The sequence below is a fragment of the Argiope bruennichi genome, chromosome X2, assembly GCF_947563725.1.
Source record: "Argiope bruennichi chromosome X2, qqArgBrue1.1, whole genome shotgun sequence".
In the NCBI taxonomy this organism is placed as follows: Eukaryota; Metazoa; Arthropoda; class Arachnida; order Araneae; family Araneidae; genus Argiope; species Argiope bruennichi.
In genome coordinates this window covers 29,651,249-29,668,159 of record NC_079163.1, presented here as the reverse complement: position 1 = coordinate 29,668,159, position 16,911 = coordinate 29,651,249, and the positions used below count along the sequence as shown (strand labels likewise).

General features: G+C 29.0%; 1 protein-coding gene across 1 annotated transcript; it reads left to right on the top strand.

Moving 5' to 3' along the window:
- Positions 1-15,048: 15,048 nt before the first annotated feature.
- On the top strand, positions 15,049-16,314 carry LOC129959675 (prolactin-releasing peptide receptor-like). Its single transcript, XM_056072564.1, has one exon. The coding sequence runs from the start codon at positions 15,049-15,051 to the stop codon at positions 16,312-16,314; it is 1,266 nt and encodes a 421-aa protein (XP_055928539.1).
- Positions 16,315-16,911: the final 597 nt, after the last annotated feature.

Genomic DNA, 16,911 nt, shown 5'->3' with positions numbered 1-16,911 from the left:
AATTAAAATGGACTTCAGGGGATTTGCTTATTAATGAGGAACGCTAGAGTCTAATTTTATTCTCAAAAAACTCGTAAACTCGGCGTGAATTAAAAATGTACTTTGTTTCATGAAAGAAATGGTAGAAGAAATATAATAACTTTAACCTGTAACAGCATTTAATAAAATGAGAAAAATTTGGCGAAATTAAAAAATTGCTAAAACAATGAAGCGCCTTTTCTTATGTGATATCTGTTTCCTGCAAGGAAGCTTTTTTGTTATGGTTGGTTCGTTTAAGATTAAGCTAATTTTTTACTGTTTATTTACTATTTTCTTTACTGATTATTTTACTGTTTATTTGCTGTTTTTTACTGAAATATTTATATTTTCAGAAATGATAAAAAAATATTTTTCTATTCATTATTAGAGTGTATTTTCCTATTTTCTTATTATGTAAATTTTCCTAGCTTTTTCACCAACATTGAAACCGTTTTAAAATAAATTCTCGAAATAGGACTCAAATACTTCTTATATTTATGCATTATATTAAACAGAAAATAAAACCAAGAAAGATTTAAAATCTGCCTGATATTATCATTGTTCTGATACTTAACAGCTGTGGTAAAACTCTCTGTAATTACTTCGAATTTTTTTCGGTGAAAATAATACAAAAAAAGAGAGTTCCTTTTCGAAAACAATGGAATGGGGTGAAGCTATTTTTCATCTTTTGATAAACTGCAATAGCTTTTTCTTTTGATAATTCAAAAGGTGAACTATTAAAATTGACTTTAGGTGGAATTCCTTTTTGTTTAAGTACACTAGTTTAAATTTTAAGAATATTATAAGCTTGTCGTAGATTAAATTGTGCAGTGTTAATATATTAATGTGGGTGAAAATTAGTAAATTTGTTTTTAGCGATAAAAATAGAAATTAAATAGCGATAAAAATAGAAATTAAATAGCGATAAAATAGAATTTATTGTTCACCTGCTTGATATTCAAAAAAATTCTGATTTTTATTTATTTATTTTTTGGCCAGTAAATTGCTAACTTATATCTCTAAACATTCTAACATTTTCGAAACAAGTCAAATATTTAATCTTTCAATGTTTGTATCAAGAATACACCTAAATGACTTCTGTTGATATTTTTGCTTCTTGAAAAGTTTTAACTTTTATTCTTCATCAATTATCATTGACTTATATTAATAATTTTTATATATATTGAATATAAATAAAAAATGAATAATTATATATTTTATTAAATAATTGGCAAATGAAAGAAATATCATTATTCAATTAAATCATTCCTATATACATTCTGATTTTGATTGAATGCAAGAATATTTAGGATTTTAATAGTAATACAAGAAGAATAATGAAAAAATTTTGAAATAAAATTATACAATTTGCATATACATATTTACGAAATCTACTATTTCGTGCAATATATTAAAATATTTCAACAACGTATTTCCCATATATAAACTCCATCATGCCCTTTGACAAAAGCAAGAAAAAATAATATATTTTAAAATAAAACTACACAGAATTTACACCAAAAAATAGTCAAACATATATTTATTACAGTGGTTTTGGGTCAGGCTGGATTTATTCTAGCTAAGGTAGCCTAAAACTATTTAAATTAACGAATAACTTTGCAAGTAAGAGCCTCCTACTGTTTTTTTTTTCCCTTTGATTCTCGGAAAAAGATGTTATTATACAATTATTCAAAACACTTTCCAAAATCGAAAATGTAATTGTCTAATAATAATGAATAAAAAATACTATAAAAATAATTTTACTAATGCATTAAGGATGGAAAATAAATTTTGAATAAAAAATCAGGAGGTCAAACAAAAGTGTGAGGCACAGACTAAAAGACAACTATACATATCTGCGCTTCATACTTTTTGGATTTTGGGTTTAATCTCCTGATTATATATATATATATATATATATATATATATATAGAGAGAGAGAGAGAGAGAGAGAGAAAGAGAGAGAGAGAGAAAGAGAGAGAGAGAAAAAAATAATACTATGTTAAATAATACTATGTTAAAATAATACTATTTAATACTATGTTAAAAGCGCTTTCATTTAAAATTTTCTAGATGTTAACTATAACTTCTTATGATAATAATTACAGATTAAAGACAGGCTAGAAAAAAAACAAAATAATTATTAAGGTTGCATAATGGAATCTGCATATCCTATGTGTTTCTTTAAATATCGGTTCAAAGGTTTGAAATTACATCATTTTAATAACCTCATAATCCATATAATAGTAAAATAATAAAACATTATTGCAATGTAATCAAACACTTTTTAGTTATTCTTCCACTTATTCTTTAGTTACCTATTCTTTATAAAATGTTGTAAAACTGTTAAAAAATTAGAGACGTAATATGTGTGGAGATACAGTTTATTTTGTTTCAATAAGTTTTCTATGGTACGTCTTTACCTTCAGAGAATTTCATTGTAATAATAATTAATATAAATAATTAAAATAGGGAAAGTATTAAAAAATTCTGTCATCATCGGAAAAACAGAACTGAACAAAATTTCTGAATTCGAGAACACCAAGAAATGAGTGAAAACTCGATTATAAAATTTCGTATCTGCAAACATGAAAGAAATCAAGTTAAATAAAAGCGTTGCAAAAATAGTATAATTAGCTATCGAAAAAGTGTCGGAAGTTGAACACCAAACATAGAAATTTGTTTTCTTTTAGATTTTCTCTCATTTCTTAAACTACTAACTTTACGGTTGAATTATTAAACATGTAATGAATGTAATAGAATATGAACCTTTTTGACAAAGCATGGGAAAAAATTATTTTAAGATGATTTTATAGATCTCAAAAGAATGAATTTTGTAGATCTCAAAAGAATGAATTTTGTAGATCTCAAAGAAGATCTTAAAAGAAAAGCATATCTATATAACTAAACACACGAACTATTGAAATACACTTTACGCTCTATTAAAAGACAAAACTCTAAAGATAAAACAAATGTTGCAGAAATTTTGTCAGAAATGTCAGATTTTCAGTGCAACATATGCTTAAATATTTCATAATTGATTTTCACTAGGCATGAGTAAAACATTCTTTTTATCCGTATGGATAAATGGAATTTAATCACGACGCTTCTTTCAGATGGTGAGGATATCTAGATTAATAGTTTGACAAAATGAAAATTGATACAGTTGACAGCTCATTATCTATAAATATTTTTAAACTTCGGATAAATGTTTTGGAACAAGTTTTTTGGCGTCAACAAACCTGATAAAAAAAAGAAGGAAGCTATGTAACCTGAAAGGACTATATTAGTGTAATACTCTACTCTACTTGTCAGCTAATACTGTAATTTGATTTTGGTACATGCAGCTATTTAAAAACGGACAGTTCTTAATGAGTAATCAAATGAATAAAATTAAAACACGAGTGAAAATTGTTTAATAGAAAAATTAAAAATAAACCGCCTTGAATAAAATTGTCAGAAGAATTGGATTAAACTGAATAAGTTGCGGCAGTTTTTACATCAAAATATATCGAAAATATGCAATTATATTCAACTGACATGAGAATAAATTTTACAAAACTCGTAAGATGCAAATATCGTTGATAAAATGGATTTTTAACAAAATTTTTAAAAATTCGTTTAGTAACCTTAGGAGGGTATGAAAACTTAACAATTCCATAACCATTATGAATGCAGTATAATATTATTAATTAACACTTAATTTATTCAAACTTTCTGGCATTATTTACTTCAAATTTATTTTGTTGGTTGTATTTTTTTTTTTATCTTACTATTGCAAATGTTAAACCATCTCCAAAATCATGAATCCAAAGCAATTTTTATGGCTTTTAGTGGGTTGAGAATTTTAAGCTAATTAATAAATTATGTTTACTTCGAAATTTTGTTTAAGTGTGTAATTACACCTGTTTATATTTTAGAAATGAATTTATATGTTAAATGAATCATATGAAGGTGTGAGTTGTTTTATAATCATTGAACTTATAAACTGTCCAAGAGCAACGTTTTTAATTCAGTGAATATTATTTCAGTTTTTTGGGAAAAGGTTATGCATTTAACCCTCATAATCATAAGAAATGTCTTGTAAATACAATTATTGTCATGAAGCCCTATATGATATACAATGTTTAATGTCGATTGGATCAAAATATATGAATCTACGTTAATATTTATTTCTTGCATGAATTCCTTTCATATCTTCCATGAATTCATTAAAATTGGGAAAATTCTGAATATCATATTGCTTCTTGATATGATTATTGTTGCAGCTTACAATGCATAGAACCTAACCGATCACGTGAAACAAAATAAAAAAACTTCATAATAAGATGAATCTTTTAAAAGAGAATTTTATAAAATGAAATTTAGAAAAAGAGGAAAAATTTCTGACATTGATTCTGACTTCAGTTGATGAATTTATTCGTTAAAATTGGACAAAGCACAAAAAATGACTTTTTGTTTCTTCAAAATTATGTTACAATCTATGGCCATTTTGTCCATATCCTGTAAACATGTTTCAAATAATTGTCTATAAATGGTAGTATCAAGCATATAATTTACAGTTCTCCGCTTTATTTATAACGAAAAATTGCAACAGAAGCTTACGTTCTTCAAACCTAGAAAGTCTCTTTCATAATCAAATAAAATGAAATAAAATTTGTTAGATTGATTTTTAATATTAATGTTTAAACTTGATCGAAACATATGTATTCAACCATTTCAGAAGGCTAAGATATACATAGTTCAACTTCAAATTATATTATAAACTTTAAGGAATTTACAGAAAATCAAGCCGCTTTTAAACAACGATCAACAGCGTACACCATGTATGTAGCCTTAAATACAAGAAATGTATGAATTCTCTGTTAAATTCATTTCCTAAGAGAAAAAGAGACAGAACAACCCTCATTTTGATGCTTTAAAACAAACCAAATTATATTATTCTAAATGAGATCGTTTTAGTCTATCTGTAACAGTTGACCTTAAAACCTACAAATCAATGAGCAAACTAAAATTGTGCCCCATGAAAGACCTGCCGTCTCTTCAGTCTTATATTTAAAAAAAATCAGTTTTGAATAACTAAGCAAAAATCACTATAAATCATTTTTAAAAAAAACCAAAAAAAAGATTATAAACTTGCTATACATTTCATGAACATTTCTAATGATCGCAAATTAATTTTTCATGTATGTCTGTCCATTGCTGTTATAAAACATATATGTTTTTAATTATTACACCATCCTTTAAAATGGTCACGTGAATTCAAACGCATCTTATAATATAATTTAAGCATAAAACTAAATTGTAAACGTAATGTTAAAATCAGCAAACAAATTTAATAAACCGGGGGCAAGCTTCAAGCTTTAAAGTAAATTAACTATAAAATTCACCTGGAAACAAATTTTTTCATAACAGATAGATTGAAAATCCCCGTAAATGCATTTTAAAATGCCTTGATCTCAGGCTGGCTCAATATTTTTTCCTAGATGTATTGCACCGGCGGAAATAGAAGATTTGTGTTGCAATAGTGAATTATAGATGAAACCTAAGACACAGCCCAGGTAGAGCTGTAAATATTTTAGTGTTATTTTGGTATTTTCAAAAATAATTTAAATTGAAAGAATTTTTAGTTGTGACTTTTGAAAATATAAAAGTATTTTTAAATCTAAACTGATCACTTTTTCTGTTGACAACTTTTTAAATAAATTTTATGTGAGTTATATTAATAGATATAGATATAGATATATCAGGAAATATTGCTTAGAGGTCATCGCATAAAATGGTACAAAATAATCGTTGTTTTTGCAAAAATGGGGTACAAGATTCTTTTTCATAGCTTTTGAAATATTTTGTCAATGGCATTCCTATTTTAATAAAAAATATCTTATTTAAGAGATTTTAATTTTTATATTCCTGGAAAATACCTCAAGGGGAGGAAAGATAGTATTACCAAATCATCAATGAGAGGTTATTGTATAAAACCTCTCATCGATCATTCCACACCATGCCAAACGCGTATGGCCTCAAAATCTATCGTCATTGCGAAACACATGTTAGTTTAGCTATGGGGGGGGGGGCGTGGTGGCAAGGATTTGGCTTCAGAGCCGGAAGGTTTCAGGTTCGTGACCCACTCTACCGAAGAAGAGTCGTGTAAGCGGGTCTGGTGCACATTAAATCAACCGGTGCCTCATCATTTTCACGGTTCATTCATGGAATCCTCATCATTCCATGGTGTCCTCATTATCTGACCACGTTTCCAAATTCCGAGGACCGTCCCAAAATAGCCCTAAAGTTGCTTTAAAACGGGCATTAATATAACTGAATGGAACATTTTCCTTCGTATTAGTCAGTTTCATTTATTCAACATCGGCAATTCCTGTTTACTTAGGAGAATTTAGATTCTAGCGCATTTACTGCTCATAACGTTTAATGAAATATATTTTTTTTCAATAGAAGTGGGACCTTATAAATTACATATTACATCATGTCAAATTTTAGGTACCCAATCAATATATTCAAATAAGAAGTGAATGCAGAAAATGTCTCCTATGCAAATTTCTGATATTTCTTCTCTTATTTTCTTTATGAAAATTCTCGAATGATTTTAAGGAACGACTCTCCAATCCCCCGTGAAATTGTTCGAGACAAATAGATTGCGTTATCCATTTATTTTCAGGTTAATTTAAATATTGGAATTTCATAAATCTATCTGGAATTCATTTTACCGATCTATTCTCTGTGGACTTAACATACCTTATTTTCTCATTAGAGAAATCCTATCTTTCATATCAAATATAAAATAACTTGATTCGAAATTTTGATTGCAAAATATTTCACATGAAGTAGTCTTTCTATGATAATTTAAATAAATCCTACTGTCAGTAAGAAGAATTATTTTCATGACACTTACAGATTTTTTATTAGATAATATATATATGAATTTATTTATCATTGTGGTATAAATAAATGAAAGATAAAAGCGTGAAAAATGTAACAATTTATCAAGAATTTTTTATTTGTGTACTAATTCATAAAAATATTATTCAAAAGATGTATTGTGTCATTATTTAATTTTGTACAAAATTGCCGCGTTTATCAACGGTTATATGCAAAAGGCTATGCATAAACAAATTTAAGGTAAATCAATTCTTCAAACGCTGTATTTATTCTCTTAAAAGATGTTAAGCAAGGTAAAGGAAATCTGAAATGACGGTAATAAACTTTGTATTAAAAAGAAAAAATTATTTCTTATTGTAACCTATAATACATATAAATATTCTCCAGTTTGTTATAAAATAGACTGATAAATGCTTCAAATATATAAATAGACTGATAAATGCTTCAAATATATAAATAGACTGATAAATGCTTCAAATATATAAATAGACTGATAAATGTTTCAAATATATAAATAGACTGATAAATGCTTCAAATATATAAATATATAATATTCAAATATATAATTCAACCACCTAAAATGTAATTAACTTAAACTTACAGAAGATGATTTTACAATATCTTATAAGTAAGCTGAGAAGGATCGAATTTAACCAGTTAAATCTTTTCTTTTAGCATTAATTCATCGAAGGATTATTCTATTTAAATATTCAATGCCTTTAAAAGTCCATTCAAACTTTTTAATAACGAAAAATGTGACATTTAATCTGTTTTTACTAAATTGATAACCTCGTTTATTTAGCAATATATATTTAAGTAAAAAACATTATCATGATAAGTTTTGCGAAATATGTGCACAAATTTCAAGATTTTACGAAATTGAATAATTAATAAGTGTATTCTTCTCTCGACTCTCAAATAGTTATAAAACAGGAGTGTAGCTCACATGTTGGGTTTGAGTTCCTAGTCTAGCGATCAAGGTCGAATACGATTTTGGACAATTTTCCTTCAACCGATTACTTCCAAAATTGGATAAGGATCTATAATTCTTGCATGAAGGTCATGAATCAAATTACATTTATCTTGCTTTTTTTGAGTTATCATATTCACCTATACACGAACTGATTAATAGACATGAAGTCTACGCGTTAACACATTTAATTCATAATTAGACGCGTATCAACAGTTGCGAAGCATGAATCATATACTAAAATCCTTACATGTAATCTGTTGCTTCTTGGGGTTACGGGGTTCAGATACATACAAACAGATGGAAGGATATAGAATCAATCCAAGGATGGATATGATTCAGAATTTGAGTTAGCTATTTAATATTTAAATTCCATTAATAAAACCTACGCTAATCTTCGTGTCTCTAACTCATCTATTTCTTCAGTTATCGAATTGGCAGACAAAGTGGCATAATTCCAGACCAGCGGGAGTGGTTTCGAGAAGCTTTCTTGCACAAACTTTAATAAAGATAATATTTATGCAACCGCATAAAATTATGGATCTTACGTAAGGAGACGAATACCTAGCATGACATTGGCAAACAACATTTTCGATATATATTTCTTTAGAACGATTCTAGCCTTTTTACTGAATCTATCGAAAGAATATGTATTTTGACACCAGATTACCAATTACCGATGATTATTCATAATTATCTTTATGATTATTTATGATGATTATGATTATTTATGATGATTATGATTATTTATGATTATTCATAATTATCTTTATGATTATTTATGATGATTACGATTATTTATGATTATTCATAATCATCATTATGATTATGATCATTATTACCTATGATTATTCATCATTATAATTATGATTATGATCATTATTACTGATGATTATTCATAATTAACATTATGATTATGATCATTATTACCTATGATTATTCATAATTACAATTATGATTATGATCATTATTACCGATGATTATTCATAGTTATCATTATGAATAATCATCGGTAATGGTAATCGGTAATCGGTGATGATGAATTATCAACGGTAATTATACATAATCATCAATTTAAAACATTTACCTTAGCATATACATATAGAAGAAATAAACACATTGTGGTATTAAGTAATATTATAAGTTCAAAATAAAATATTTTCTGAATATAATAAGTAATTTCAAATTATATTTTATTCTTTTTAATAAGAAGTTGTTTTGTGAAGTTCGCTTTTCTTTTACATATCATGTAAAAAAATTTAATGAAATTGTTTTAGAATTTTCATAAATGTCGTTTGTATTTCTGAAAAATAAACATCTTTTAAATAAAAGTATCATCATTATCTTCTTTTTATACTTCGTCTAAATAGCACCTGACAATAGAATGCCGATGTATTACATTCAATACCTACAGAAAACGTACGTTCAAACATGTTCAAATAATTCTCATATTTTATACTTCGTCTAACTATATCTAGACATTCTATAGAATGCCAGCGTTTCATATATTAGTGGTAACGTATACAATATAGATGAGAAAGCGAACAGACATGCACGCACAAGTTAATCGATATTGTTTTCCTATTAATGAAAACCTCCTCATATGTTTAAAGAATGTTAATGAAAATAATTTTTTTAGATATCCCGTCTAATATAAAAAATATCACGATATTTTGGTACACGTTGTGTTCATTTTTTGTCATTGTTTACATCTGACAATAAATTATTAGGTTAGTAAGTAAATTCATTTACTTTGACAGCAACTGAAATATGGATAATGAGGTGATCTTTCAAAATATTGAAAGCGAAGCTGACAACCAAAAAGAATTATTCTTTATTAAAAACGGGAATTGTATAAGAAGGCATAAATCCTATGTATCGAATGCTGACGATTACAATCGTTCTTTATTGGGAAGAAAAGTGTAACAAATGAGTAATAATTCAAACTACTTCAACAAAATGTTGAGTAATTCGATTAATGATAACAAATTTCTTATCAGCAAGGAAAATTATGAAAATATTACTCGAAAATATTCAATGCAAATAGATATTAAATTTTCATATAAATAAATGAAAGTATACTCATGATCATGAATTAAATCATAATAAAGTTGTGAAAACATTTGATTTTTTTTTTTTTTTTTTTTGAAAAATGTCTATTATTTTCTTAATTTCGAAAAGGATTTTTTACTTGGAATCCCTCTTTTTCAAACAAAACTTCCTTCAAAAAAACTTTGAACAAAACTTTCTCCTTTAAACAAAGGCACCCCTCTCTTACATACGTTAGTATAAAAGTTAAAAAATTACTTTTTCAATTTATATTTAGCGTACATAAAACGAACAAAAATATTCGGGAGTCAAAAGTGAAGAACGTTTCTCTCTGCCACTAAACAATCTGTCATTTAACTTTGTATTGAGCTGAAGATATTTAAACAGAAGAATTCTTTTTTATTTTTTGATAAGAAATAGTTTCAATGATTTCAACGATTCAAATGAATTCTAGATTTTTATAGAAAAGATGAGAAAGGTGTAGACACCGAAATAGGGATCAAACAATACGGAAAAGCAAAAGTGAAAATCTGTAAAGAGGTGTACTCCCATTCTTTGAGTTTTGTGGGGCAGTTTTACTACTAATGAGAGGAACTGTTAAATCATTAGAAAAGAACAGCTTTGCATTTGTAAATGCCATAAATTTAAAAGCAAAAAAAAAATCATTAAAAAAAAGTTTTTTTTTTTTGTATGTGTTTAGTTTGTCTGAAGTTTTTCTTCAATACGATATATATTTTAGATGAATCAGCGAGAATTTACTGCTGAAATTCAACTGGTCAATTAATACTTACCTCAATATTATTTAACTCAATGGCAAAACAGCGTTCGATGAACTTTACCATTTCTAATACACATCGCTTAAATTTTAACTTTCTCCTTTAAACAAAGGCACCCCTCTCTGACATACGAATTGATTGTTAAAAAATTACTTTTCAATTTATATTTAGCGTACATAAAACGAACAAAAATATTCGGGAGTCAAAAGTGAAGAACGGTTCTCTCTGCCACTAAACAATCTGTCATTTAACTTTGTATTGAGCTGAAGATATTTAAACAGAAGAATTCTTTTTTTTTATAAGAAATAGTTTCAATGATTTCAACGATCAACGATTCAAATGAATTCTAGATTTTTATAGAAAAGATGAGAAAGGTGTAGATACTGAAATAGGGATCAAACAACACGGAAAAGCAAAAGTGAAAATCTGTAAAGAGGTGTACTCCCATTCTTTGAGTTTTGTGGGGCAGTTTTACTACTAATGAGAGGAACTGTTAAATCATTAGAAAAGAACAGCTTTGCATTTGTAAATGCCATAAATTTAAAAGCAAAAAAAAAAAAAAAATCATTAAAAAAAAAGTTTTTTTTTTTGTATGTGTTTAGTTTGTCTGAAGTTTTTCTTCAATACGATATATATTTTAGATGAATCAGCGAGAATTTACTGCTGAAATTCAACTGGTCAATTAATACTTACCTCAATATTATTTAACTCAATGGCAAAACAGCGCTCGATGAACTTTACCATTTCTAATACACATCGCTTAAATTTTATATTTTTTACCTATTATTGAATCTTCTTTGAAAAGACCAAGAGATGAATTTCGCAGAAAATGCGGTTAATGAAGTAATTATTTAAAATTATTCTATTAGAAATTAAGTTGACGACTATTTTTGCTCAACCATCTATACTTATAATAAAGCTCAATGTGTGTGTGTGTGTGTGTTGGCAATCTACAGGCAAGGTCATTTGACATACAGCTATCAAATTTGAAACATGTATACCTTAGAGGTCGGGAATGTGCACCTGGGGTCCCTTTTTTTGAAATTTTAATTACAATTTTAATTATTAATTAAAAACTAACTTCCCCGCCAAAAAAATCTTCCATTTTCCCCACCGCCAAATGAGTAAGGCTTCAGCATTTTTTTTTCCCAACAGTAATGAGGCTAGGGTTAAATGTTTTTCGGCCGATTATTTCAAACGATTCTGTTTATTTTCTTAATGTTTTATGCATTTAAAATAAACATTGTTAATTAATCCATGTTTCAGATTCATTCTGAAGTACTTTTGAATGAAAATAGCACAGAATAAAGGAAATTAAAAATGTATAATCTGCATAGCGTTACCCCAACTAGCGTAGAAAAATTCACGCATTTGCATTACCGTAATTGGCGAAGAAAATTCACGCCTGCGCATTGTGTTCCGATTGTTGCCATGACAACCATTATCAACGGACGATTTAAATTATTTTTAAGCTAGTTGCATGCTTTTGTAAGTAAATTGTATTTATGTTAGTTATATATTTTTTGTATATGCTTATAGTTTTAAGTACATCGTTTTTTAAGTAGTTTTTTTTTAACCTGTTTTCAATGATTTAAATTATTTTTAGGTTAGTTGCATGCTTTTGTAATTAAATTGTATTTATGTTAGTTATATATTTTTTATATAGGCTTATAGTTTTAAGTACATCGTTTTTTAAGTAGTTTTTTAAAACCTGTTTTCGACCGATTATTTTAAACGATTCATTTTATTTTTTGAGTGTTTGATGCATTTAAAATTAAACATTGTTAATGAATCGATCTGTTCCTGATGAATCTGAGAAAATTTTGTTGACAAATTCTTGAGATATTACATAAATTAAGAAAGATATTCTTATTATAGTGCCCAGAAAGTTTAAACGCTCAGTGACTCTGTTATCAGTAATCATATTATAAAAAAATGCTTTGTTTCAGTAAAAATATATTATTATATTAATTGTAGATTAATTCTTTCCACTTTAATTTAAAGCATAAATTCTACGGGAGCTAACAGAAAATTAGAGAGATACATATTACGTTATGATTGAAGGCCTTTATAATATTATGAGTGAATTATATGACTATCAAAATTTGAAGTTTTAAAATATTTTGATGAAGAATCTATTAAAGTAGGAATTGCGTAAAATATTTAATTATTAAAATTTAAACGCACATTAAGATTGGCGAACCAGCTGGTCGCCAAAGGCGGCTAGTATAAAATAAAGAGAAGAAGGTATGATCTCTTGTATTTAATACATTTTTAAATTTTAGAAGATCTTAATAAAGATAACGATCAAGATAATGATATGTATTGCTTTTATAAAATTCTATTTTCTTTATTATTCTGATTTACGTGGTTATATATAATGTGTTAACTGTGTGATTTTCGGTTTCTTAGATTTGAAGAATACTATTAGAAAAAAAATCAATAGTCAAAATATTCACACTTGATTAATGTCTATTGTTTAGAATTCCTATGGTCCGAAACAAAACTATTTTAAAATAGGTTTGTCAGAGATATACGGAGAGCGTTTCATATATAGGTATTACGCCAAATTTATAAACGTGTATCAAATTTTTGGACAAATATTTCAACTGGGTGGCTATGTTCATATGCATGTGAACTAAATAAAAAAGCAACTGGTATATGAATGAAATTTTTTATGTCAAAATTGTTAACCTGTATTGAATTTCGGAGGTCATCTAACCTTTGCATCTTAACATATTCACAAAATTTTAACAAACAAGATGAATTAAAATTATCTATTATCTTGAAGCCAAAATTGAATATCTGTATAAATTTTGGATAAAATCAGGTGATGGGAAACGATAGTGTTACCAAATTCGTCCCATTTTCTTTTGGATATATGTCAAAGATAATACAAAATATAGCTTGAAGTGGATGTGTCGAAATAAGTCTAGAAGGAGAACTCTCTGGATTTTTATTGTTCCTTAAATTAGAAGGTACTTGTTAGAGACTGGAATGTTGTGAATGCTGAACATATTTTAATAAATCCGAGATTTAAATTCATATTTAACTCTTTTCATAACTATAATCTCATCATTCTCGCTATTTGCTCTGTTTATTTCCATTATGAATCAACGCACGTAGTAATTTAAATTTTGTAGCCTTTATTTTTATTTCGCATAACAAAAGATGTTTCATTTGAGTAATTATTTTATTTCTTTTTTTCTATGTTTACTATTTATATGTTGCTATTTCGTTTTGTTATGTTTTACATTTTCGTTATTATACAAGGGGTGTTCAAATAAAAAGGTATAAAGCGTCGTAACAACTTAACCGCTAATATATTTGCCTATGCCGCTATGGGAGAATGTAGCGAGACATCTAGGGATGCAATTGGAGACTCCGACTTAAATCGGAGCATGCGCGGGCTTCCACATGCTCAGAAGAGAACGGAGGCTCTTATAAAAGAACGCCGTCCAATTGATGTGGTAGGTCCACTACTTGTTGAATTTCTCGAGCACAGAAGAACCATTAACTCCGATGTGTACTGTCAGACACTCCGAAGACTAGGCAGGTCCATCAAGACCGGGGCTACTCACGGAGGGTGTAGCTTTGCTCCATGATAGCGCGCATCCACACGTCTCCCGGGTCACACACGCGGAACTGGCCAAGTTCAAGTGGGAGCAGCTCGACCATCCTCCCTACAGCCCGGACATGTCGTCAGGCGATTTTCATGCGTTTGGTCCCCTGAAAAAACATCTGAAAGGGAAGCGCTTTAACTCGAACTGCGAACTCAAAGACGCTGTGAAGGATTGGTCTCGTCAAGGTTACATATATTGTGGGAACAAGAAATCCTTCAGCTCGTTAATCAATGGGACCGTTGTGCTCAGACCTAAGGTGTATACTTTGAATAAAGTCTTCATTTATACCCACAGTGTCGTTTCGTACCTTTTCATTTGAACACCCATTGTAGGATTAAAAACTGATATATGATGATTTCAGATTTTTTTCTATGTTTCGAAATATTAGAATAATATAGACATTTCAATCTTTAGAAAAATTCCAATTTAAAATTTTAATTAGCACCTAGAAAAATATATCTTATTTCATCATAAAATTAATCAAATCATTTTTTATTTTATTTTCAGGTCCTTTCTAAGGACGCAGTGGTGGAAACTGATTTCCACATTGAAATACTATTCTGTACAGAAATATCATTCAAAGGACAAACCTAAAACTTTGGTTACATGTCGTTAACAACAGAACTTGCTCTACTTTCTACTCGGCTGTGTCTCTCAATTTTCACGCCAAAAGGACTTTTACAATCTACAACTGGACATTGTTGTGCTAACTGTAATGGCTAACGGACTTCATATTGACCATTACATCGCATTAGCGGCTTTGGTTAGGACAGGAAATTTCTCCGTGGATTTCTTCAATTTCAGCGGTATGGATAACGAAAATATGACAGCTTTGAAAGAGTCCATGCCACCGCCGGATGTCATCACAAGCATCCCAGCGGTGAAGGCCTTCTTCTACTGTCTCTATATCACTATATTTGTGACAGGGATATGCGGAAATGTCTTAGTTTGTTACGTCGTCTTTCGTAACAAAGCCATGCATACTGTGACTAATATCTTTATTGCCAACTTGGCTTTATCAGACATCTTGTTGTGCACCTTTGCTGTTCCCTTTACTCCACTGTATCTATTCATGCATGAGTGGGTATTTGGTGATGTTCTTTGTCATCTTGTTCCCTATGCACAAGGTGTCAGTGTTTATATATCTGCTTTTACCCTGATGTCTATTGCGATTGATCGCTTCTTTGTTATTATCCATCCATTTAAGCCTCGCCTGCAGGTGAAGTACAGTCTTTTGATCATTGTCTTCATATGGGTGGCGGCTGGATGTCTCACTTTGCCGTATGGAATCTTTATGGATTTAGTCCCCGCAAGAGACGGGAGGCCATATTGTGATGAAGGTTGGCCTCAGGATTCGTTCCGCAAAGCATTCGGATTTACCACCTCCGTTATGCAGTTCGTTATTCCGTTCGTCATCATAACGTTCTGTTACGTCCGGGTCTGCTGCAAACTGAGAGATCGTGCTCGTAGTAAACCCGGAAGTAATTCGCAAAGAAAAATGGAAATGGAATGGGAACGTACCCGTCGTCTCAACAGAATGCTGATATCAATGGTGTTGATCTTTGGATTTTCCTGGCTGCCACTCAATGTACACAACCTTGTTGTGGATTTCTACATTCCAGCAAGCACATGGGCTTACTTGAATGGGTTTTTCTTCCTCTCTCATGCAGTAGCTATGAGTTCAACCTGCTACAATCCTTTTCTGTATGCATGGTTGAATGAGAATTTCCGCAAGGAATTCAAAACCGTTCTACCTTTTCTCAATGAAGCTAGAGTATGCCAGTTCTTTGATTCCGCAAGAGTTCGGGATCCTGAAAATGCCAACCCTGATCCAGAACCTCAACCTGGGTGCTCTCGTCAAAGCGTAAGCAAGGGCACTAAAGGGCCAACCAATGAAAAAGCGACCTCACTTAAATATAGTCCTGAAACAGATACTGTCCGCATGCAAGTCAATGCGGATGAAGTGATGACAGCTGTTTAAATTGCTAACAGTCTGTTCAATTACCAGAGAAAATATTTTGATGGAAAAACTCACAATTTTGACGCAATCATACCAATTTAAGCGCTACTATGGGTGCTGTTTTGTTCACTACTTCAAATAAATGTGTGCATAAAACTTTATTATAAACTGTAAAAGGTGCGTACTTCTGTATATGTCCATTATCTTGAATTGTTGGAGGATTCTGCTCATTCTAAAGTTTCAATGTGAAAAAATGTTTACTGAGGTAAGTAATCAATTATATTTATTTTTTTAAGAAATGAATTTCTTATAACTAAAAAATTTCTTTACCTATATTTTAATGAAAATGCATGATCGAAATGAAATGTTTTATGCTACATTCCATATACCTGTAAAAGGATATATCCAATATTAATTTTTTCATTGAATTTTAATCAGAAAAAGAATTATCAAAGAATAAATGATTCGGAAGTGGAAAGCTGTATTAATCGCGCTCAATAAGGAAAGATTAATTATGCTGAAAATAATAATTTTGCATTTTATATCATACTAGCTTTATATTTATATTAAAAAATATTCAAAAAATGCTTATGATTTAAAAAAAATATTTTTTATAAA